This window comes from Pelophylax lessonae, assembly GCF_965119305.1.
Source record: "Pelophylax lessonae genome assembly, chromosome: 4".
Lineage (NCBI taxonomy): Eukaryota > Metazoa > Chordata > Amphibia > Anura > Ranidae > Pelophylax > Pelophylax lessonae.
This window is the reverse complement of record NC_138771.1, coordinates 315,874,785-315,900,269: the sequence shown is the minus strand read 5'-3', so window position 1 is coordinate 315,900,269 and position 25,485 is coordinate 315,874,785. Positions and strand designations below refer to the sequence as shown.

Genomic DNA, 25,485 nt, shown 5'->3' with positions numbered 1-25,485 from the left:
AATTCACTTTAAGTCCTAATCAAGCACAAGCACTTTTTGAAAGCAACTGAAGGACTTTTCATATAAGCACTGCAATTTATTGATTATATTATTGATGTACTGCACTTTACAATATGGGGGAATTAAACTATTTAGTAGTTTTATATAGGAGTGTTGATATATTGCACATTCATAAGCTAGAAGGTTTGTAAAGGCAGCGCTGATTCAATTACTATTTTTAATTTCACTTAGTCCATTGTATACCTCCAAATAGTCCCAGAATGGGCATTTCTCGCATTTTCACCTTTGTCCCATGGTCCTGGTGTACAGGGGCTATGTCCTGCATTACTCCAGTATATATTAACAGTCAAGCAGGACCTGCAGCAGTGTGATGTACCATCCAGCACAGCCAGGGATTGGTGGGCAAGCCGGCGGGCTTACGGCTGCAATGAGAGAAAGTGCAGCTGTCAAATCAAACCTCTGATGTTAGGGATGGGCAAGGCCGATATGCGTTTTAGGTGTTCCGCCCACTTTGTCAGGCAACCCGTGCATAAACAAACAGCTGGAATTTATACATTGCTGGCCAGGGAAGAAGGTGGCAAGAGGCAGGACCATTTGTAACTACTGCATGTGCATCCACAGCGGTGTATAATAAACCTGAAATTTACACCGCTGTTCGTTCACATGCAGTAGTTACAATTGGTCTTGCCCCTTGCCACCTTTTTTCTGGGCCAGCAATGTATAAATGCCAGCTGTTTTTCTCTGCACTGGTTGCCTGACAAAGGGGGCGGACCACACTATGCAAATTGGCCTCGCCCATTCCCAACATCACAGTTCAGATTTGACAGCTGCACTCTCTCTCCTTACCAATCCCTGGTTGTGTTAGATGTTCACACTGCTGCATGTCAAAGCATCATTGAGCAAAACAGACACCAAGGATGACAGGGCGCCAGCCAGCTCAAGGTATGAATATTAGTGGCGGTGTTCTCAGCTGCACAGGAGGATGACAATTGGACTGGACAGAGGGTGTGCATGACACTTTTCCAAGTGCATTTGAAAAATAGGGTGAAAGCCCTGGAAACGCATCATGCACATCCACCAGGCATTTTTGACAGCTGCCATCCTCGTGTGCACCGCTAAGAGAACGCCCCTACTAATAGCCGTACTTTGAGCTGGCTGGCGCCTTTTTATTTGGTACTGACCGCAGCAGCCTGCTGTTTGTTTTCTTTCTTTAACGTTAATGACCTTCTTTTAAAAATGCCATTTCCCTTTTTGACTAAAGTATTCTTGAGACACTGACCCAGAACAGACAAGCAGCAGATGCAGTCACCTTAGCTCTGCACTTGCTCCAGATCATTGGCCTAAAGCATTTAAAGCAAAACTGAGGGTTTGGGTTATTTATGCTTTTTTTTTGTTTTTTTTTTTTACTTAAGATTTTAAACCTTTGGTTAACATCTAAAATCAATTATTTTTACAGTGCCTTGCAAAAGTATTCGGCCCCCTTGAACTTTGTGACCTTTTGCCACATTTCAGGCTTCAAACATAAAGATGTAAAACTGTAATTTTTTCTGAAGAATCAACAACAAGTGGGACACAATCATGAAGTGGAACAAAATTTATTGGATATTTCAAACTTTTTTAACAAATAAAAAACTGAAAAATTGGGCATGCAAAATTATTCAGCCCCCTTAAGTTAATACTTTGTAGCGCCACCTTTTGCTGCGATTACAGCTGTAAGTCACTTGGGGTATGTCTCTATCAGTTTTGCACATCGAGAGACTGAAATTTTTGCCCATTCCTCCTTGCAAAACAGCTCGAGCTCAGTGAGGTTGGATGGAGAGCGTTTGTGAACAGCAGTTTTCAGTTCTTTCCACAGATTCTCGATTGGATTCAGGTCTGGACTTTGACTTGGCCATTCTAACACCTGGATATGTTTATTTGTGAACCATTCCATTGTAGATTTTGCCTTATGTTTTGGATCATTGTCTTGTAGGAAGACAAATCTCCGTCCCAGTCTCGGGTCTTTTGCAGACTCCATCAGGTTTTCTTCCAGAATGGTCCTGTATTTGGCTCCATCCATCTTCCCATCAATTTTAACCATCTTCCCTGTCCCTGCTGAAGAAAAGCAGGCCCAAACCATGATGCTGCCACCACCATGTTTGACAGTGGGGATGGTGTGTTCAGGGTGATGAGCTGTGTTGCTTTTACGCCAAACATAACGTTTTGCATTGTTGCCAAAAAGTTTGATTTTGGTTTCATCTGACCAGAGCACCTTCTTCCACATGTTTGGTGTGTCTCCCAGGTGGCTTGTTGCAAACTTTAAACGACACTTTTATGGATATCTTTAAGAAATGGCTTTCTTCTTGCCACTCTTCCATAAAGGTCAGATTTGTGCAGTATACGACTGATTGTTGTCCTATGGACAGAGTCTGCCACCTCAGCTGTAGATCTCTGCAGTTCATCCAGAGTGATCATGGGCCTCTTGGCTGCATCTCTGATCAGTCTTCTCCTTGTATGAGCTGAAAGTTTAGAGGGACGGCCAGGTCTTCGTAGATTTGCAGTGGTCTGATACTCCTTCCATTTCAATATTATCGCTTGCACAGTGCTCCTTGGGATGTTTAAAGCTTGGGAAATCTTTTTGTATCCAAATCCGGCTTTAAACTTCTCTACAACAGTATCTTGGACCTGCCTGGTGTGTTCCTTGTTCTTCATGAAGCTCTCTGCGCTTTAAACGGACCTCTGAGACTATCACAGTGCAGGTGCATTTATACGGAGACTTGATTACACACAGGTGGATTCTATTTATCATCATTAGTCATTTAGGTCAACATTGGATCATTCAGAGATCCTCACTGAACTTCTGGAGAGAGTTTGCTGCACTGAAAGTAAAGGGGCTGAATAATTTTGCACGCCCAATTTTTCAGTTTTTTATTTGTTAACAAAGTTTGAAATATCCAATAAATTTCGTTCCACTTCATGATTGTGTCCCACTTGTTGATTCTTCAGAAAAAATTACAGTTTTAAATCTTTATGTTTGAAGCCTGAAATATGACAAAAGGTCGCAAAGTTCAAGGGGGCCGAATACTTTCGCAAGGCAATGTATTTCAGCACATTTGAATGCTAAACTATTTTGTATGTGTGTATATATATATATATATATATATATATATATATATATATATAGTTAGTGATTTGCAAAAGATTTTTCCCACATTCCTAAATAATAAAGTAAATTCACCTCATCATGCATGTACATTTAAAGTAGTATTAAACCCAAAAACAATATTAATATATTGCAATTTACAATTCTTTAAAAGTAGTGGAGTGGCTAAATTTGATTTTCACCTGATTTCTGGATAGAGGAGACCCCATTGGAAAACGGAATTGTTGATCTGGGGAGAGGATAGTGTCAGATGCACTATCAGAGTTAGATGACTTGACTAACAAATTAAAGCCAAACACCAGCTAACTCCTAAAGGCAGTTACAAGAAAAGTTTTTTTTTTTTTTTTGTTTCTTTTGAGATAAAGGTTTTACTTAAAATAAATAAAAGCAGAGAATTGTAAGCACCCCTGTCAGTGTTAAATGGTTTGTTTCAACCATGTTTTGCTGCAAAACTTGGTCTGTTAAGGAATTTGAAAAATGTCAGACTTACTGGGGGCCCGATCACCAGGTGAACAAGAAAAACAAATATAATGTTGTAAAAGGAAATAAAAGCAGCCACCACATATAAGAATTGTTAAGCTTCAATTCAATGTATGTGTGGGAGGGTTTAACACTGCTTTAAGTTAAAAATAATGTCTCCCTAATAAAATGAACATTATAAAACAGTAAAACAGCATTTTAGATCACATTGTTTCAGTACTTATGTTACATATTTCATTACTCTCCTGACAGCTTCTTACGGCAACTCAAAAGTATTTATCTGCTAGTAAAAAAAAAAGCTATATAATAAAATGATTGTTTATCAAACATAAAAATAATAAAACCACAATTACCAGCTGTCTTATAAAGCATATGTGCCCAACCCTTACTTGCACACACATTGCAACCGACTACCAAACCATTGTAGTTGAAGTGAAGAATTCTTCAAACTCTTGCACATGAGCTGGCTTAGCGTATTTCCTCTGCTCGGGCAGTGTACGGCCGGTCATTGACATAAATGGCTGTGCGCTACAGTTCTCATTGATACAGTGGTTCTAGATCATAAACACTACTACAGCGTATACTGTGGATGTATGCAATCCTCACCTTATTTCCAGCGCTGCTCCCAACTAACCTCTACAGCCTTCTTCCTGGTTGAATAATAGCTATTCACACTATGTAGTGCATTGAACATATGTGCGTTTTAGCCTGATTCGCGTTCTACACTTGAAAAACACAGCAAAAGACGCTCAAGTATCCGTTTGAACCATTAAGCTTTTTAGCCATGCAAAACCAGGTGTCTTTCTTGAAGCTCACGTAAAAAAAAAAAAATAATAATAATATATAATAACTATTTTTTTTCCTTTTCTTAGGAGCCTGGATGAGCTTTTCTGAATGTCTGCACCTAATCTGTGCTTTGGACTGCAGGGGGAAGTTTTGCATGGCGCTCCCAAGTTTTTGTGTATGGGTCACAAACCCATAAGACTTTCTGCTTTACTGAAATGTTGGACTTCATTTTCCTCTGAACTGTACATCATATGACTTTTCTGTCATACGATTCTGAGCACAGGAGAAGCAAGATCCTGAACTATTTTGGTAATACTAACCACATCCCGCTGTATGAGCTGGCTGCAGACAGAGGAGGAGAAGGAACATCTGTGTGACGAATGAGGCCGAAAGCATCAAGGATTTAGTTAGTTCCAGTTTTGGTTTGCTGTTTACTAGCTGTTACTGGCTAGGCAAGCATTTGATCAAACAGTGTAAGAAAAAAAAAAATGCAAATACTATTCTTAAAACCCTTCCCCTAACGCCCACATAGATCCCACACTATATGTAAAACAAAGGCATCTCCACGAAGTTCAGAGTGAGAGCAATAATTCTGGTGCCAGACCTTCAATGCAACTCTAAACTGGTAACCTGTAAAGGCTTTTAAAGTGCTGCATATGGATCATTTAACCACATACTGCCCGCCGTCAAATGACGGCAGAGCGGTGCAGCTTTTGTTCTGGGACGCCGTCATATGACAGCGCACCAAAACGGCCTCTCTCGCGCGCCCGCGGGGGCACGCAGTGTGGCGATCGTGGCCGCGCCGTGTTGCTAGGACATGACGCGACCCCGATCTCGGTAAAGAGCCAATGACATGGCTCTTTACCCATGTGATCGGCTGTGTCCAATCACAGCCAGTCACAGGTAAATGAGGAAGTGCCGTTTATCGGCTCTCCTCGACTCACTCTGTCAGAGTGTGTGGCAAGGAGAGCTGATCAGCGGCTCCTCCTCACAGGGGAGACTAGGACTGGTAATCAGGGTACTGATCATCAATGCCCCGATTACTGTAAAGTAAAAAAGCAGTGCCAATCAGTGCTGCCAGTCAGTGCCCATCAGTGCCTGCTCATCTGTGCTGCCCATCAGTGCCCATTATTGCCACCCGTCAGTGCGGCATATTGGTACTTCCTCATCAGTGCCACCCCATAATTGCCACCTCATGAGTGCCCATCAGTGCCGCCTCATTAGCGCCCATCAGTGAAGGAGAAAAATAATTTTTTTTCAAAATTTTCTGTCTTTTTTCTTTTTCTTTTTTGTAAGAAATAAAAAACCCAGCGGTGATTAAATACCACCAAAAGAAAGCTCTGTTTGTGTGGAAAAAAAAATGTATATGGGTACAGTGTAGCATGATCGCGCAATTGTCATTCAAAGTGTGACAGCGTTGAAAGCTGAAAATTGCCCTGGGCAGGAAGGGGGTGAAAGTGCACTGTATTGAAGTGGTTAATGTACCTTAGTTTGTTGCTATTCCATGGATGTGCACAATTTTATTTTAGATGTTCCCAAAAATGGGTATTATATTGTTTATGTTCACTAAAATTTGCTGTGTATTTTTTTCTGAAAATTTTCATTTGATAAACCACTGTGCAAATACAGTGTGAAAAGAAAAGCTGCAACAACCACCATTTTATTTTCTAGGGCATTGCATTCATAAAATATATCATTTTCGGGGGTTCTAAATAATTTTCTAGCACAAAAAAAAAAAATGCTGATTTTTACAAGTATGTGAGAAATGTTGGAATTGGCCCCTACAATACCTTTTCATTTTTGTTCCTTTAGTTTACTTTACTGAATTGGTTTTCTTTAAAAACAAGCAAGCTATGAAAATGACATTTCACTCATCTTTTATTGTGAATGTACAGCAGAAGATGTAGTCAGTACAAAATGGAACATTAGTGATTGGTATAATTTCTAATATTACTACTTTAGTGCTAATATGCAAATAATATTAAATATCAGTGTATGAGTCAATACAAAATAATCAAAGTGAACACTGTAAGAGGAACAGAAGTCCCAACAAAAATTGAATGACAATAATTAAAATGAATTTATAAAGAGGAAAAAACCAAGAACTGTGCAAACACACTGTGGAAGGAACCACAAGTCCCAGGTAGATACATAATGTCCAAAAAAAGAGGGGGGTTCTTCACCGCATGAGGAGGGAGACCACCCGTGAGTGGAGAGATGAATAGATTGGCTGCTTACCAGATCCATATGGCCATCCAACCTAATGGATAGGCCATAAAACGCATGAAATAGGGCAAATCTGCAGAGACGAATCACTCCTTAGGATATCACGGACAAAGGCACAGAACAAGCTAATAGGTATCACCATGGAAACCAATCCTCAGAATGTACCAGGCAAGGATACATGTAGACCACCTAATTAAAATCACATACCGTACTTTGTTTGCGTCTTTCCCGTTTGAAAATTATTATATTCCTGGGTCGGAGGTTGGATGGCCATATGGATCTGGTAAGCAGCCAATCTATTCATCTCTCCACTCACGGGTGATCTCCCTCCTCTCCTTTTTTTGGACATTATGTATCTACCTGGGACTTGTGGTTCCTTCCACAGTGTGTTTGCACAGTTCTTGGTTTTTTCCTCTTTATAAATCTATTTTAATTATTGTCATTCAATTTTTTGTTGGGACTTATGTTCCTCTTACAGTGTTTACTTTGATTATTTTGTATTGACTTGTACACTAATATTTAATATTATTTGCATATTAGCGCTACACTTTATTTTATATTTGCTATCTGGATCTTATTCTATAGGTCTGTGTATGCAGCTTTTTTATTAATTGTTTCATTTATCACATATTGTACATAGTGCAGAAAAATACCTTTGTTTTTGAATATTACTAGGTTGCAATGCAGAATTCATTATTCAGAATGTAATATCCCATAATGTGGCTTACCATAATCAAAATGACTCCATGCCAACAATGCCAATACTCAGGCAAGCATGCAAGACACAGATCATGGGAAGACACATTATGGGGACACAGACATCACAGTGTTCACCAACTATAAAGATCGAGAAGGATAATGATACAAGTAAAATATACACAGTTAGGGAGATTTATACATGTTCTCAAAGCAGATAAAAGGTTTCATAGAAACTTAAGTTTTGGTGCCCAGAGGACAATATGTCACTGCCAGGTAAATCACCACAAATAAATACATGCTTTGCTGTAGAGCATTTCTTTAAGACATAGACAAAGCCCAATGTACAGATACATAATAGAATCCACCATCTAAGAGCCAGCCGTGGCCTTCCACCCTTAGAAATCCATGGAACCTGTGGCCAGGTAGTCTTTTCTTCCAATGGTGCTGACTTGTTTGGTTTGCATTGCTTCCAGCTTGGGACAATCTGTAATACGATGACCCAAACCTCCACAAAAGGCACAGCCTCGTTCATCTAAAGACAGAGAAAATCAGGTTATAGCTGATGCATCCTTTTATTATTAGAGAGAAGAAGGCAAGTAGTCAACACAGTTTGTGTTTTGGGTGAACATTGTCAAGACATCCAAGTAACCATATCTATTTCAGATCACGGTGCACACCTTGTAAGTTTAGTGCAGCACGCATCAAAATCATACAAAATGTAAGACGTGTTAGAACAGGTACAACTCAAAAAGTGAAACTCTATTTATGGTAATGACATGTAACATACCTCTATATTCCATTGTTCACCCTGCTCAAACTTTTTTTTTAAGGTTTGAAGCATGAATAGCTTACTGCGTCAATCTTTGTTATGTTTGATGTTAACAAGAATAACCATGTAAAACTTTAAACAAACCCAGACGTCAGGTGGATTTTGGAAGATGGATAAGGTAATAATATATTCAGTTTTTAGTTTGGAAACTAACAAATGGTAACATGCTATATATGACAATATTCTTTAAAACATGAAGGGCAAAGCTATAGGTTCACTTAACTATCCCCCTCCCAGAGATTAGACAATGAATCAAATCAAAATGTACAAATCTAAAGTGGGTGTGGTAATATTAACAAAAAGGACTATTAAAAGGACTATTAAAGTGTTGGTAAAGGTTACATTTTTTTTTTTCATACCCCCGTCGGTGCTCCTGGCCTCTCCCCCATTAAGTGCCCCAAGCAAGCTGGAGGCACTCGTGCGTGTTCGCTCCTGAGCCGACTGTGTGTCTATGAGACACATGGAGTGCAGCTTGGCCCCTCCCCCCCTGCTTTCTCCTCACTGCCGGTAATTGCCAGCGGTGGGAACCAATGGCTCCTGCTGCTGTGTCACAGCCATGAGGAGGCAGAGACTCGGGAGAGCTTATGCTCTCATATGCACATCGCTGGATCGGGATCGTGCTAAAGGCTCAGGTAAGTATGGGGGGGGGGGGGGCTGAGGAGGGAGCTGCACACTTAAGGTTATTTACCTTCACGCAAAGAATGCATGAAGATAAAAAAAAACTTCAGCCTTTAGAACCACTTTAAGTAATGACTATTATGGTTTTGGGGATTTATCTCTATGAATCTCATGTGTGCTGCTTTCACGTTGATCAAAGTCTAAAATTTATTTTCTCACTTAATAAGCGCGGAAATTTTAAAGTTGGTCACCCAAAACAAGCACTTGTTTTTGGGAAATACTTGAGTATTTTAACCACCTGACAATTTCCTATATCTCTCTGGGACTCAATTGGTGATATCTCTGCTTGAGAACACCAAAAACTCCCAAATGGACAGAAACAAACAGAGTTGGGAACTACGAAAGGGAGATGTCACTGTTGGAATATCCAGGATGTAAAAGCAGCAGGAGGGAGGATGGCTTACCAAGTTCCACTTATAACAAATATTGTTTTTGAAACCCACAAGACTCAGTTCTGTACACTGGCTTATCAGAAAACCAACATCTAAAAAAGGTAACTACTAAACACGTCTACAACAGGTAACATCAGGAAAATTGATACTGTGCCAAGTTACACCTGGGAAGGATTACTGTTTCTATATTTTTTTTAAATGCCTCAAAGTATACGCCAACTAGCACTTATGTAAATTGAAGGACAACTATACATTAAATTACCATCCTATCAGCTATCTACTATGAAACAGACTTTGCACCTTACTAGCAGCTCATTAATGTAATCCAGCCTTTAAAGTCTCTTTTCCAGCTTTCAGAAGACAAATCGGGACCAACAGTGACTGCTCAGCTAATGCCTTTCAGAGCAACGCCCTTTACACTAATCTGTTTGCATCTCAGGGCATCATAATTACACCATTTATTCCCTTATGTTCAATGTAAGAGGAATATAAGCTGTTCAAAAGTGTAAATTCTTAAAACAATGGCAAACGTGTTAATACAGAGCACAGAGAAATTAGTAGTGATGTTTGGGATTGCTCACCTCCGACTTCCAGCAAAGTTTCATCACTGCTGTTGAGCACTTGCAGTACAGGAGGTACACGTTGCTTGGCCTCCAGAAGCAGTGCCTTCAGGTCCATCAAAACAGATTCATCTGTGTGACGAAAGGGTGAATTTGTTATCAAGAATTCTAAATCACCAAAACCATAAAAAAAGTCACCAAGGGAAATCTAATGCCCACAAACAGATATACTTACCGCATGACTTGTTAATAAAAGTGGTCGCGATGCCAGTGTTACCCGAGCGCCCAGTACGTCCTATTCTGTGGACTAAACATAAGGAAGCAGATTTAGGTAAAACAAGATGTGTGTGCTATCCCTTTAAAGAAACTTACCCAACTCCAGCAAAAATGTAATTTATAAAGAAAAGAGTCAGCACTTTTTCTGCCCATAAAGTCAATATAGTACTCTCTCATCTTTCAAAAACAGTCAGATGTCCGACTCAGCTTGAGAAAGGATAAAATGAGCAAATAGTTTCTTCAGAACAAAGAATGGTTACCACAGTACCTACACTTTTTTTTCTGGTTCTCAAGATAGTTTCCTATTTTAGCATCAAATATTTGTGAGTCCTATTGGTGAAGAAAGGGCTAAACTCATTTGAACCCAACAGAAGTGCCCTGGGCAGCCTTAGGAGACAGCTGTCAGGAGTAACAACGAGGCTTGGATAGCTGAGAGCAAGGAGACACTGAGACGCCGCCAGAGCCTATGTAATACCAGGGCAGGTCTGCAAGGTACACTGGTTGAATTGTTCACTCCGCGGAGGGAGATCATGAATTGGTGAAACTTCACTAGAAGTACAATATAATCACTATTGTGGCCAAGATCTATGCCTGCAGATGGTACGGTTTTCTTAAACCGGGACATTTGTGTAAAAGAATGAAGACCCAGTGGATCCTTTGCTACTGCTAAGAGATGATACTGCAGATGTGATTTGGTGTGAGATTTTTAGAATATTGAATGGACACTTGACTATTTGTGGAAGATTATTATTCCCGATAACTAACCCATAACTAAGATTCAAAGCACACCTGATATAAGAGCAACCTGGGGCTACCACTGCTGGCCTCCCAAAAATACTGGTTACCCTGGTCATGTCTGGCTTTAGATTTCTCAATTAGAATCCAGAATAAGCGTGAAGCGAAAAAAGACCAGAAAAAAAAAAAATGGGATTTTGACGTACCGTAAAATCCATTTCTCTGATGTTCATTGATGGATACAGCTTCTAATATTCTTAACCATTGAGTTATACTGGCCCCTACAGAATTAGGACACTAAGCAGAAAAAAAGTCTGGCTACGCCAATGGGGTCCCCACTCTTTACTGACTATTCTATTAAAAAAAAAGGGGGTGAAAAGTTACACATTTGCTGCTCTGGATGGCTTGTGAGTGCCAAAGGGGACCTGCGCCTCCGTCACAGTCCATCTTTAAGGTCTCACGCACATATACAATCAGTGCATCCCCCAGCGCCTTTTTGTGCGCGGTTGCCGAAGGTGAGGAATCCTCCTCACTATATGAGGATCCAGGGCGCGTGATCGCAGACCCATGCAGGGTGACCCAGGTCCGCAGCGGTCGAACCAGATTCAGGATCTGAGGAGACAGATGAAGCAGGAGAAGGCGCGGGGGTTGCGGTGGGCACTTTATGCCAGCCTGTCGCCCAAAACCAACTTCACCCGGGACAAAAAGGAATCCAGGACCGCCATCAGTACGTCGATGGATGGTTGGGACCTGGAGGGCCCTGCGGCCTCAGAGAAGGAATCAGGTGGGGAGATGTGCTCTAAAAGACTCCATGAGTCACCATGGGGACCCCACAAAAAAGTGTAGAAACACTACTAAGAGACACCCCTACAGCTCTGGCAGCACACCCGGTTGCCAGTCACAGAGCCGCAATAAATTTAACTGAGGTTAACTCGCAGGCCAGCCCCTGTCTGTTGGGGCTATGTCGCGGCCGACCTAGCGCAGAGCTGAGGTCTGCATGTGCTTGCTGGCCAGACTGGGGTGACCACTGAATCTAGATTATCCAGCCCGTCGCCCACTCCGGCAGTTGATTGTAGATCTCACAGGAAAAACAGGAGAAAAAAAAATCTAACTAAAAGAAAAATATTTTTGCCCGGACCAGAGATCCCAGCAAGGAACTTGGTCCTTACTCCTGACTAGGCAAAAAAAAAAAAAAAAAAAGTACCTATAACAGAGAGAAGGAGAATACCCCCTGGGACTGCCAATAGGCGTAGCCAGACTTTTCTGCCTAGTGTCCTACTCTTGTAGGGGGCAGTATAACCCAATGGTTAAGCATATCAGGAGCTGTGTCCGTCAATGAACGAAAGAGAAATGCAGTATTCCTCAGCTGTATACGCATTGCAGGTCTGTGACTTAAAGTAATGAAGCTGGAATATCAATAAGATAGCCAGACTGCTCATACAAAGACTGATAACAGAAATATTCTGACATTCTAACTACTTTCTTATAAGCTTTTTTGATGGATTTTGAATATTTAAACTACCAGGGATTCTGGTGGTCCACTATCCCTATTAAAGCGGAACTTCACCCAAATAGGGAAGGTCTGCTCTTCCTCTTTCTCTCCCCCTCTATATGTGGCACTTTTTTGGGGGGGGGGGGGGGTGGAGTGGGTACCCAATTATGACAGGTACCCGCTCCCCCTATTTCCACAATCTGATCTGAGCCAGAAGTTCGGCTACCCCTCACTCCCCGGCAGCCTTCTGGGATGCATCACAGGTTCCAGAACACTGCAGGACCAATCACATCGGCTTGGGTGAGGACTGCGCTGGATCCAGGGGCAGGTAAGTCTCCTTATATTATTAAAAGTCTGCAGCTACAGTATTCGTAGCTGCTGACTTTTTAATATTTTAGGGGGAGATCCTCTTTAAATATTAATTTGGTATTATGGAGAATCCCCCTACATTTTCTTATAGTCCACTTTTTTTCAAACGTCTTTAGGATAGGCAATTAACATGCAAGATTCTCCTCTCTAGCACTGGGAAATTGTTGTGATAAAACCAATGCCATCTTACTTTACACATCATCCATTTTGTGTACAACCAGATCACAGATACACTAGGACTAATTGCGGAATCTTCTGTCATCCCTTTGTAACTAGCCCGACTTCCACAGAAACAACAAGCCTGCTTTAAAAGATCAACTTAAAGAAGATAATCAAGCCAAGACACAGCCCATAAACTAACCTAAAAAATAGGAGGTGCTGTGATAGCAACCGCATTTCTGTTTCCATTTATTAAACTACACTAAATAAAGTAACAAACCAGTACAAGAAATCTCCACTTTTCACACTTTAGAGCTAAAAATCTTATGGCTTGAACAGGACTGTCACATTCTGTGTACTGAGGGCTCATGTTTTATTCTCATATGCTGCCTGCTTGTAGGTGCCACAACAGGAAGGGGTGATGCAGTATCAAAGCTTGCCAGATTTTTCTGAACACAAAGCACTTTGTTGGCCTTTTACAAGTTATTGTGTATTGAGGCATTTGACTCCAAGCAGAGTTTTAACCCCAGCAGCTTGGGAATATGCATCATCCCCCCCTCCCCGGACTGTAGTCCTAACTATTTGCTATTTTAACTATTGTGATGCTCCAACTAGGTGTACCCCTAAATCCTACCTCTCTTAGAGGGAGAACCCTGCACTTAATAAGATGTATTGCATTTTCCCATATGCGTAGACCATAAAATGGACTAACCAGGAATACCACATACAAGAACTGCAAAACACTTAACACCCCCTCACATCCCAGCAGCATGCATTTTAGTCTTCAGTTACCATAGTTCTCTATCTCCTCCGGCATATCATAGTTGATCACATGCTGTATAGCTGGAAAGTCCAGACCTTTGGAAGCAACATCAGTAGCAACCAGAACATCTTTCTTGACTTCTCGGAAGGCCTCAATTGCTTTTGTTCTCTCCTCTTGATCTGAAAGAGCAAGACAAGGCTTATTAACAGACAGACAAAAAGTGGTGTGAAAAATGTACAAGCGTAGTATGTCACCTGTGACCTTATTTGGTTCAAGATGAATTAAGATCATTAGGCAGAACAATATTATTCTTACATTTGAGTACTTGTTGTCTTAAATAGCACGGTACAGAGGAACAGTCAGAGGAACATTTTTAAAATGCACAATGTACATATTAAGTTAATGCAAGAACTGTGCATGGCAAAGCCATGTATCTGATCCATCTTTTTATGTAGCACCATCATCATGGCTTTAGTCAAGGGCTATGCATACCCTGTGATCAGGTTAATAATGAATAAATATGTTATTCCCTAAACTGTCTGGTTAAAGTGGTTGTAAAAGATTTTTTTGTTTTTTTGTTTTTACCTTAATGCATTCTCTGCATTACAGAAGAAAACCTAATAGTAGCTCCCTTACAGACTCCCCCTAAATATTTACCTAAGCCTGATCCAGCACTGTGAATGTCTGCAGCATCTATTCTCCGCTCTCCCTCATCTCACAGGCTTTGCTGAGAGCAGCTGGGGCCACTGGCTCCTGCCGCTGTCAGTCAAAACCTGTGAGCAGACAGGGGGTGGTGAGGCCGAGTCAATGTGTGTGTCTGAATAGATGCAAACAGCCCGGCTTGTGATCAAGCATACATGAGTGCCCCCATAGAAAGCAGCTTCCTATAGTGGGGGGGTCTGACACCAGAAGACGAGGATCAGGACCGCTCTGTGCAAAACCATTGTACAGAGAAGGCAAGTAGAACATGTTTACTATTTTAATAAAAAAAAACAAAAAAGGTTTACAATTACTGTAAACCATCGTTGTCCGTTTGGCATAAATAATGTAGATTTTACTAACCAAGCAAATTTTACTCCAATTTCTAAAAAAAAACTAATTTCCCAAATATATCAATATACAGGGCATTTAAAATGATTGCAGGCTGCCTTTTGACAGTATTGAAGACCAAATGATAATTCTTAGAAAAACAGAGAACAGAAGGAAATAGCTCAGACTTGTCTAGATTTTGTGATTTTATTTAGGAATATACAAATACAAAGTTGTTACCTCAATAGGGTATATTACACTTCAGCCTGCCTCTGTAGTATACATTAACTATTGACAAGAGATTGCTATACAGGTCACCGAATGGGTGGTAATTTTCTTCACTGAATATAGGATTATGCAGTCAAAACAGGTTTCTGGTGGCAAATTACAAACATTCTAATGAATGCTTTTGCTTTACCTAATTTTTCTAATAACCATATATAGGAGGTCAACCATGATATATAGTTACCAAAAAATTACTTTACAGATTTTGAATCAGGTAAGTAAGGTGGTTTTTAAAGCTTGCGGTGCCTCTCAGTGCTGAAGATGCAGTATTTCCTAACTGACCTCTGCTTATATAGTTTTGGGTTTTTAATTTCCATTATTTTGAGCTTTTGATGTACTGTGTATATAAATTAACTTCATTTTCGATTCAGATTACAATATTAATCCCAAAAGGGAAATTATGGTTTCTTACAAAAATTAAAACTCAGTAGAAATCATCTCTGTCCTGAGCATGGGGGAAAGTACATATTAAAAGGGGAAGGTCACCTTTTATAACTTTACACCTATATTCAGGATGTAACATGTTGCTAAATGAGCAGCCCCCGCACCCCCGTTGTAACAGCAGGTCAGGAATATTCTCCCCGCACCTGCGGTCATCATTTTAAAAAAAGCTGCGATATGTAGCTCTGTCCACCTGGCTACGTCTTCCATTCACAGAGTTTTATGAATGGGAGAACTATAATTACTGTCAGCTATTGCAGTTGATGGCTTGTGGTTCTCAATGAACTACCAGGGCACTGATGAGCACTGTAGATAGTTTATTGAATCTTCTAGTCATTCAGTAACTGCCTGCCCATATGAGGTACAGGCAGACAGCTACACTGACAGTCTGCAGTAGACTAAGATTGCAAATGCGATCTGTTGATCGTGAGTGCAATGCTTTACAGGCTCCTAATATATAAAAAAAAATAAAATAAATAATGTACATGTACATTTATGATTATTTTTTTTTTCTTTCAAAGGTGAACTTGTGTATGGGCCTTTATTGTTCAATTGTAAAGACCAATCACGTTGAAACATTCTACTTGTGTGCTTAGAGTAAAGAAATTGATAAAAGGCAGACAGACAATACAAATATTACCTTTGCCTCCATGTATAGCCACTGCCTCCACCCCCTTAAGAAGCAGATATTCATGTATAGCATCTACATCTGCCTTCTTCTCTGCAAATATAAGCACCTAGGAAAACAAAATCAGAAGGGATAGTGGGTAAAAAAACAAGCGGTCCAAGGGCAAGAACATTCTCTGAAAATAAACAGATTGTGATCTGGTCATATTTCTGCTTCAATGTAAGTATAATTTCCATTATCCTGAGCTTTTGAATTTTTGTGTGTATAAACGAACTTCATATTAACAATTATGGTTTCTTACATATATTAAAAACTCTGTAGAAATCTTCTCTGTCCTAAACATGGAGCAAAACAAAAAAAACAAAAAAAATTGGATTTTTGACTTACCGTAAAACCCATTTCTCTGATTGTTCATTGAGGGACATAGCTTCAGATCTTCAAAACCATTGGGTTATACTGCCCCCTACAGGAGAAGGACACTAGGCAGAAAAAATGTCTGGCTACATCCATGGGCAGTCCCAGGAAGTATATTCCCACGCTCAGCTATATGCACTCAGTTAAGTTACAAGCAGTCCCAGAAGAATTACAACTCCACATAAGTGAGGGTGCTGTGTCTGTTAATGAACATTAGAGAAATGGATTTCACGGTAAGTCAAAACTCCCATTTTCTTTTTCATTCTTTGACGGACACAGCTTCAGATCTTCATAACTGTTGGGATGTCCCAAAGCAGTGTTAAACATGAGGGGTGGGAACAGCAAAAAAAAAATCCCAAGGCTAAACAGTAACCAACCAGGCAACAGGAGCTCAACCAAAACAACTGGAGCCCACCCGAAAAAAACAATACACCCTCGAAGAGGATCAGGTCCTCTCAACAGAAGCCTTCAAAACCCCAGATGCCAACAGATCCACTTTATAAAACATTATGAAAGTGTGCACCGACGGCCAAGTAGACGCCTTGCAAACCTGCTGACGCCTGATGACGGAAAGCCCAGGAGACACTAAGCGCCCAAGTAGAGTGCGTCTTAACAGGGAAAGGAGGAACCTGATCCTTGATGGAATAGGCCTGCTGAATCAATGTCTGTCTGATCCATCTGGAAATGGTCACAGAGGAAGCGGACAACCCTTTCCAAGGCCCACCCGTTAGCACAAAGTGAGAGTCTGACTTCCTGATAGACTCCATAGCTGTCAGGTACACCCTAATTGCCTGGACCACATCCTAGGCATGCAAGGCAATTTTCTTCGGATGTTTAGGCCTGGGACACAAGGAAGGCAAAACAATGTCTTAATTCATATGAAAATCAGAGACAACCTTTGGAAGGAACGACGGACAGGGGTGAAGAACCACCTTATCTCTGTGAATCACCAGGTAAGGTGAGGAGGGAAGATGTAAATCAGACGATACTGATCCCACAGGGCCACCAGCGCATCTGTGAGGTCCGCCAGAGGATCCCATGACCGAGCCACGATCCTCTGCACCTTTCTGTTGAGCCGAGACGCCAACAGATCCACCTTAGGGGTGCCCCACCAGAGAAACAACTGATGAAACACATCCGGATGAAGGGACCCCCCCCCCCGGTTCAATGCCTGCCGACAGAGGTAATCTGCCTGCCAGTTATCCGCCCCGGGAATGTGTACGACGGAGAGGGCTGGAACAAAACGTTCTGCCCACCTTAGAATTCCAGCGCCACCAGGACACTTCTTGTGCCCCCCTGGTGATTGACATAAGCCACGGCATTGTCCGATTGAATATGCACTGGACATCCCTGAAGGCGATCCATCCAATGTTCCAGGCACAGTCTGATCGATCGGAGTTCCAGAGTTTGCAGAGTACGCCTCCCCACCTGGACAGGCTGAAATTCATGGTGACCACTGTCTAATACACGGGGAGGAAGGATTTGCCCAGCCAAAGCGCTAGGAAAACGAAGCCACCATATCCGGGACCCTTTCGTTTCCCGGATCTAATTGTCCAGAGACTCCGGATTCTTGTCCCATTTGCCCAGAATCTCCCTTTGCAGGGACCTTGTATGGAACTGTGCAAACGGAACTGCCTCAAAGGTAGACCCCATCAAGCCAAGCACCCACATGCAAGTCTGGAGGGATGACCATCTGCTGGAAAGCAGGAGATGAATTGCCTGCAGTTTCTGTCCAGAAAGTTTGTCCAGAGAAAGGAGCACTCTGGCGAAGGCCGAGTCCAGAGTCAGACCCAGATAGTCCAGCTTTGTAAACGGAACCAGGAGACTTCTGAAAATTCAGAATCCAGACGAACTCCCTCAGAGTTCGTATGGTGATTTCCAGGTTTTCCACCAGAGCAGTAGGAAACGCTGTTTGCAAAAGAAGGTCGTCCAAGTAGCCCAGTACCGCGATCCCTGTTGGCGTACCAACGCTAGCACCGGAGCGAACACTTTTGTGAAGACCCGAGGAGCAGAGGCGAGACTAAATAGCAACGCCACAAATTGATAATGCTCCTCTCCCACGGCAAAGCACATATTGGAATGTGAAGGTAAGCATCGATAAATCATGAAAATCCCCCCTGATGCAGGGATTCCACCACCATGCAAATGGACTCCATTCTGAACTTCTGCACCCACACAAAGCAGTTTAGTGCCTTGAGGTCCAGGACTGGATGAACCTTGCCTTCCTTTCTGGGAACTGTAAACAGGTTTGAGTAAAAATCCTGAAAACTTTCCGATGTCGGAACCGGGACAACCACCCCTGAAGTAACAGGTCCTGTACCCCCCCCCCCCCCCCAAACAGACCCTGCAAAGCGGTCCGGGGACAGGCGCAAGTTGGAAGGAAAGAACCTTGCCGAGGGACAAGAGCGGAATTTGATCTTGTAGCCAGACCGAATGACTTGGTGGACCCACTTGTCTTGTACCAGTCCACGGGTCCGGAAACCAGCGAGGATGTCCCCCCACCACAGATAGGGGTGAGGGTGCACTTTCATGCTGAAGGAGCCTTGTCCGTGGGTATGGAGAAGCCCGGTCTCAGCTTGCCAGACCAGGTTCATTTGGATCCTCCGGAGGAGGCCCTGAAAGGCATTGAGCCCTTGTCAGTTGACCCTAAAGAAACAAAAAAACTTCTTATGACCTGAGAAGGAGGGGCCACGTTGACGACGCGGATCCTTGCCCTTTGTAGTCTGCAGAAGAAAGGTACTCTTTCCCCCTGTGTGACCTTTAATGTCGTCATCCAGGGTAGATCCAAACAGGTGATCTCCTTGAAAGGGAAGATCAGTCAAGGCCTTTTTAGAAGTCTGGTCCGCAAACCAGCATTTGAGCCAAAAGACACCATGAAGGACCACTGCTGAAACAGAGAGCCGAGCCACTAGGGGAGCCGTGTCCAAAGAGGCATCACAGATAAACTGCAGTCCCTGGATCAGCTGGTCCACCAGCTCAGTAAAAGGCAGAGGGGGAGATGTTCTCCCTCCAGGTCACGGCATAAAAGCTTAGCCCACTCAGTCAGCGTTTGCGACACCAGGGCAATGGTGAATACCGGCCTCAGTGCCGGACCAGCCAGAGTGTACATATTGCAGGCCACAACCTCCACCTTCCTGTCAGCGGGATCCTTAAAGGCCAGGGGACTCTTCAGCCAGAATCACGGTTGCCTTGTTTAGTCTGGAAACCGGTGGGGCCACCACCGGTGGAACAGTCCACTTTTTAATAAGGGACTCCTCATAGGGGTATCGCCAAGGAAATACTATAGGGACCCCAGGGGGACGCTTTGGTTGTCCCCACTCTTTAGCGACAATTCTGTCAAAATAAGGGGGAAAGGAAACACCTTTGCTGCAATGGATGGTTTGCGAGTGCCAAAGGGAACTTGTGCCTCTGTCGCAGCTTCAGCCTCCATCTTTAAGGTCTCACGCACAGATAGTCAGTGCTTTCACCAGCGCCTTTTCGTGTGCGGTTGCAGATGTGGAAGACCCAGCAGGGTGACCAATGTCCGCGGCAGCCAAATCAGATTCACACCACACTGGCAGCACCACCCGGTCGCCAGGCACAAGCATCCTCAGCAGAGAGGGAGAGGACCCCACCAGACTCACTACCGAGCAGAAACAGGCACCTGCAACCACCAGGATAGTCTGCACTCCACGTGTGGCGTTTTAGGGTGTGAAAAGATCCAAGAGTCAGCACCAGGGGATGAGGAGCTCCCACTGCCAAAATCGCCGCCCACAGGATTCCACAGTCATGGCCAGCACTATTTTCAATGGCAAACCACTGAAAAATGTCCGCCAGACTACACAAACATGGCCAGTATAGCGCCCCGCCCCCACCCCAGGAGGTGGACCAGACCACCCAAACAGCCCCAGCATAACTGAAGGGGGGGGGGTAGGATGGGAAGACAGATGAAAAAAGTGGGGTGCCTGACGGGAGGGAGGGGAACCTGGGGGTCTGACCGTGTCAAGGAGGGGCCCACATCCACCCCAAAACCCTCCAAGAGGAGAGGGACAGCTACTCTCCATACCAGGAACCAGGCAGGCACCGCTCCCGACAGAACCCTTTGCCATCGAAATGGGGGGGGGGGGGGAGACGCTGCCTCTCGTGCCGAGACCCGGCCGTATGCGACCTCATGAGGCATTTAACTTGCAGGCCAGCCCCTGTCCAGTGGGGTTATGTCGTGGCCGACCTAGCCCGAAACTAAGGTCTGCGCGCGCTCGCTGGCCAGACTGGGGTGATTACCGGATCTAGATTATCTAGTCCATCGCCCAGTCCGGCAGTTGATTGTAGATCTCATAGGAAAAAAACAGGACCAGGAGAAAACCAGGAGAAAAACTAATCTCAAAATCTATCTAAAAAGAAAAAATTGCCAGGACCAGAGATCCCAGAAAGGAACTAGGTCCTTACTCCTGACTAGGCAGAAAAAAAACTGGAGTACCTATAGCAGAGAGTGGCAGTATACCCCCTGGGACTGCCCATAGGCGTAGCCAGACTTTTTTTTCTGCCTAGTGTCCTACTCCTGTAGGGGGCAGTATAACCAACGGTTAAGTAAAAAAGGTCTGTGCTTATGGCAGGCTTTTTGACACAGGATAGCTCTTCTATTAGTTTACTTTACCTATTAAAATGCTTTGTTTGGGTATTTTTAATAACTGGTTGAATTAAAATACTCACAGGAGGTGGAGTCTTCTGCAAACACTCTAATAAATAAACCATCTTTGCTTCCTCCTTGACATATTCCACTTCCTAAAAAATGAAAAGGCATGACGTAAGTGGTTTTATACCATTACATTTACATAGCTATTGAGACACCATATGTGATCATACTATTTACATTATCAGACATGCTATTTTTTTAAAAAAGCTTTGAAAAGGGAATGTATAGAAATTTAAAGTGAAGTGCCTTACTTGTATCACATCTAAGCTGGCAGCTCCTGCTCGCCCAACGTTAATGGTGACTGGCTTTACAAGGGCACTCTTGGCAAAGTTCTGGATCTTCTTGGGCATAGTGGCACTAAAGAGCAGTGTCTGTCGCTGACCCTATATGTATATGCAGAAGGCAAAAAAGACAGTTTTTTTTTTAAACAGGGCATTAAATAATTGGCAGGGAAGACTTTAAATTAAGAAACACACATTACAGATAAGGCTGGATATCTTTATTACTACGGTAGAATTTCACCTATGCTCAGTGTTTAAATTTGAAGGCACTGCAAAAAATCATGGTGTATAGAAACCCACAGAAAAGGTTTCCTTTTGTTAGAGTAACAAAGAGATTGCCATAAAATCAGTTCATATGTAAGGATATATTGAGGCGTCTGACCCCCCTAGTCCAAAAAAAAAGCCAGCAGATCAAAGTAATAAGTGGAAAGTAAGCAACCTTAAAGTATGAAAAGATGGTCCTGATATCCTCTTCAAAGCCCATATCAATCATACGATCAGCTTCATCCAGAGCCAGATACCTGCAGATATCCAGGCTCACCATCTTTTTCTGTAGGAGGTCCATAAGCCGACCTGGAGTTGCCACCATCATGTGAACTCCCCTAATACAGAAAATAAAGTTAATATGTGTTCAGCATTTTTTCCAGGTGTAGCTTGCTTCTTTTTTTTTTTTTACTATACATCACACTCGAAAACAACAAACAAAGATTCTCTAAAAGCAGGAAGACGACTCGATTACAAAATACAAAAGCTACAGTTTATGGGATAAATTAAATCTAAAGGCAAGCAGTGTGTGTAAAAAAAAAAATATATTATATATACACACACACCTACACACACACACACACACACACACACACACACACACACCAAAAAAATTAAAAAGGAACGCTTTGAAAACTCTCAATGGGGAAAAAATCTAATGCTGGGTGCCTATTACTCATATGGACTGGGTAATGTGTTAGGAATGGAAGGATGCCACATCATTTGATTAAAATGAAAATGATCAACCTACAGAGGGCTGAATTCAAAGACACCCCCCGAAAATCAAAGTGAAAAATGATGCAGCAGACTAGTACATTTTGCTGAAATTTCATTGCAGCTACTCAGATTGGTAATCGGTGCTTTGTATGGTTCCCACGTGCTTGTATGCATGCCTGACAACATCGGGGTATGCTCCTTATGAGACGACGGAAGGTGTCCTGGGGTATTTCCTCCCAGATCTGGACCAGGGCATCAATGAGCTCCTGAACAGACTGGGTTGCAACCTGGTGGCATCGGATGGACTGAGACATAATGTACCAGAGGTGTTCTAGTGGATTTAGGGCAGGCGAGCATATGGCCATTCATTGGTATCAACTCCATATCCCCCAGGAACTGGCTACATACTCTCGCCACATGAGGCCGGGCATTGTTGTGCACCAGGAGGAACTCATAACTCACTGCACCAGCGTAGGGTCTGACAATGGGTCCAAGGAGTTCATCTCAATACCTAATGGCAGTCAGGGTGCCATTGTCTAGTCTGTAGAGGTCTGTGCATCCCTCCATGGATATACCTCCCCAGACCATCACTGACACACCACCAAACTGGTCATGCTGAACAATGTTACAGCCAGCATAACATTCTTGATGGCTTCACCAGACCCTTTCACATGTGCTCAGGGTGAACCTGCTCTCATCCCTGTAAAGCACAGCTAGCAAATACCAATCAAGCTCCACAGTGCCAGGCAGTGAGCACAGGGCCCACTAAAGGATGTAGGGCCTTCAGGCCACCCTCATGAAGTCTTTTTCTGCTTGTTTGGTCAGAGACATTCACACCAGAAGTCCGGCTGGAGGTCATTTTGTAGGGCTCTGGCAGTGCTCACCCTGTTCCTCCTTGCACCAAGGAGCAGATACCGGTCAAGCTGATGGGTTAAGGACCTTCTACGGCCCTGTCCTGCTCTCCTAGAGTAACTGGTATCTCCTTCATGCTCTTGAGACTGTGGTGGGAGACACAGCAAACCTTCCAGCAATGGCACATATTGTTGTTTCATTCTGGAGGAGTTAGACTGCCTGTGCAACCTCTATAGGGTCCAGGTATTGCCTTATGCTACCAGTAGTGACACTGACCCTAGTCAAATGCAAAACTAGTGAAAAACGGTCAGAAAAGATGAGTAAGTAAAAAAATGTCAGTGGCCTGCACCTGTAAACCATTCCTGTTTTGAAGCTTGTCTCATTGTTGCCCATCTAGTGCACCTGTTGTCAATTTAACACCAAAGCAGCTGAAACTGATTAACAACCCCCTCTGCTACTTAACTGACCAGATCAATATCTCAGGATTTTAATTGACTTGATGCTACACTCTGATTGGAAAGTGTTTCTTTAAATTTTTTGAGCAGTGTATTTTTCTTTAGTCACATAACTAGCCAATACTGCAATGCCTCTGGACAAATAAACTCCTAGATATTGGTTATTAGATAATGACTCTTCCTTTTCTTTATTTTTCTCTTGGCTATGTACGCATACTAACCAACACCTCTTCCCAGCATGTTTATGACATAAGGCTGTATGCCCTACATTTGTCAAACTATTTGTCAAACTACAGGGCAATTTTAAATGGTAAGAGAAAGATATTTGGACTAGATATACTAGTAAAAACAGGCCCTATTTCTCAATTAATCGGCCTGTAAACAATCTGACTGGTTGTTAGAAGCAATAGGTACATAATTATTCTTTGTACTAGTATTGATGAAGGTTTTAGTATTATGTTGTTCATTATACATCAAGCTATATGAAGTACTAAACGTGGCAAGCCAATGCTGTCAAAGAGTTATTAAAGTATTAAAGGTTATTAAAAAAATTGACAACACTAACAAGTCCTTACAGATACCTCACAAACAACTAATGCAGGGATTGCATTACAAAAGACAAGAAAAATATGTGCATCAAGTGTCAGCCAAGCAGCCGTCAAGGCTTCACAATATTATATAAATATAATATACAATATATATTAACTAAGCTGCACTGATGAAATGTCTGCTTATTCATGGCAAGCCTAAGCACATGTAGCACTTTACAGAAGAACGAAGACCAGTAACACAGTATTCGAAAGATAAATATATGAAGAAAACACTAGAGGGAGGATGAAAGGCTATGCATTAGTCAGGGCCCTCCTAGCAAATTGTCCTTAGTCATTTAAAAAAGGAGTGTATAGTGTTTGTTATATTTTTATGTTCAAGGCGTTAAAAAAAAAAAAAAAAGTTTAAAAAAAGTATTTTATTTCTTCGCAGTTCGGTATTTACCACTTTCCAAGCAGGTGGCAAGCACAAGACTACAATTCAGGCTTTTCAGGTAGATTTTCTGCTATGTAGTGAAAAGCCTGTGTTGTGAATAAACTATGAGTTACCCTTTAAGGGAAACAACTTGGCTGGAGAAAGCAGCGGTTCAACTGAAAAGCAAAGCTCAGCCTGTGACCAATGCTAATAAGAATAGTAGGTGAAAAATCTCCAAGCACAGATCCCAGAAAGCAGAGAAAATGTGCAGTAGGAGCAATACCTGCCCTTACAAAGAAGAAAGCAGTATTGGGTGGCCATGTTTTCTACAGACATGTAGATAATAATAAAATGCTGCATCTGTGTACGCAATCAAGACTTACTGCTTAATGGTTTCCATTTGTTCTTTGACAGACATGCCACCTATACAAAGTGCTGTACGTAAAGTTGGGAAGTTGTCTTCTTGTAACAATTTGCAAAAATACTCAATGATGCTGTGTGTCTGACGTGCCAACTCTCTCTGTGTGAGACAAACAGATATAAATCAGTAAAATCATAAATGATCATTATAATAATCAGTAAAATAAAAAGATAATAAATCTTGGTATGGCTACCAGAGAACCAGGAGACGTCTTCCAACATCTTGCAGATTCCTAATTAATGCCAAAAGCGTGTTTTTCTTTAATCTTTGGATAGTGGGGAAGGTTTAGGGACATCTGTCAGAATTCTACAGCTGCGTGCTCATTGGGAAAATTTCTTCTCATTGGAGCCTATGAGAACATGCGTAGAATCCCTAAACTGAGCGTGCACTTTGCCCAATAAAAAAACAATAAAAAGCCCAGCAAACTGCACACACTTCCCTTTCCTTTGCCCCCAAACACAAGCTATATTTCATTGC

The 25,485-nt window shown here is 42.4% G+C and overlaps 1 protein-coding gene across 1 annotated transcript in view; it reads right to left on the bottom strand.

Moving 5' to 3' along the window:
• Positions 1-7,700: 7,700 nt before the first annotated feature.
• Positions 7,701-25,485, bottom strand: part of DDX41 (DEAD-box helicase 41) — a 42,892-nt gene continuing 25,107 nt past the window's right edge. The window contains exons 9-17 of the mRNA XM_082255559.1: positions 24,971-25,107; positions 21,776-21,938; positions 21,307-21,438; positions 21,073-21,144; positions 15,982-16,078; positions 13,616-13,765; positions 10,028-10,099; positions 9,814-9,924; positions 7,701-7,865 (exon numbers count right to left, since the gene is read on the bottom strand). Of these exons, the coding sequence (XP_082111685.1) occupies positions 7,729-7,865; positions 9,814-9,924; positions 10,028-10,099; positions 13,616-13,765; positions 15,982-16,078; positions 21,073-21,144; positions 21,307-21,438; positions 21,776-21,938; positions 24,971-25,107 (1,071 nt within the window). The 3' untranslated portion in view covers positions 7,701-7,728. The remainder of the gene's footprint in view (positions 7,866-9,813; positions 9,925-10,027; positions 10,100-13,615; positions 13,766-15,981; positions 16,079-21,072; positions 21,145-21,306; positions 21,439-21,775; positions 21,939-24,970; positions 25,108-25,485) is intronic.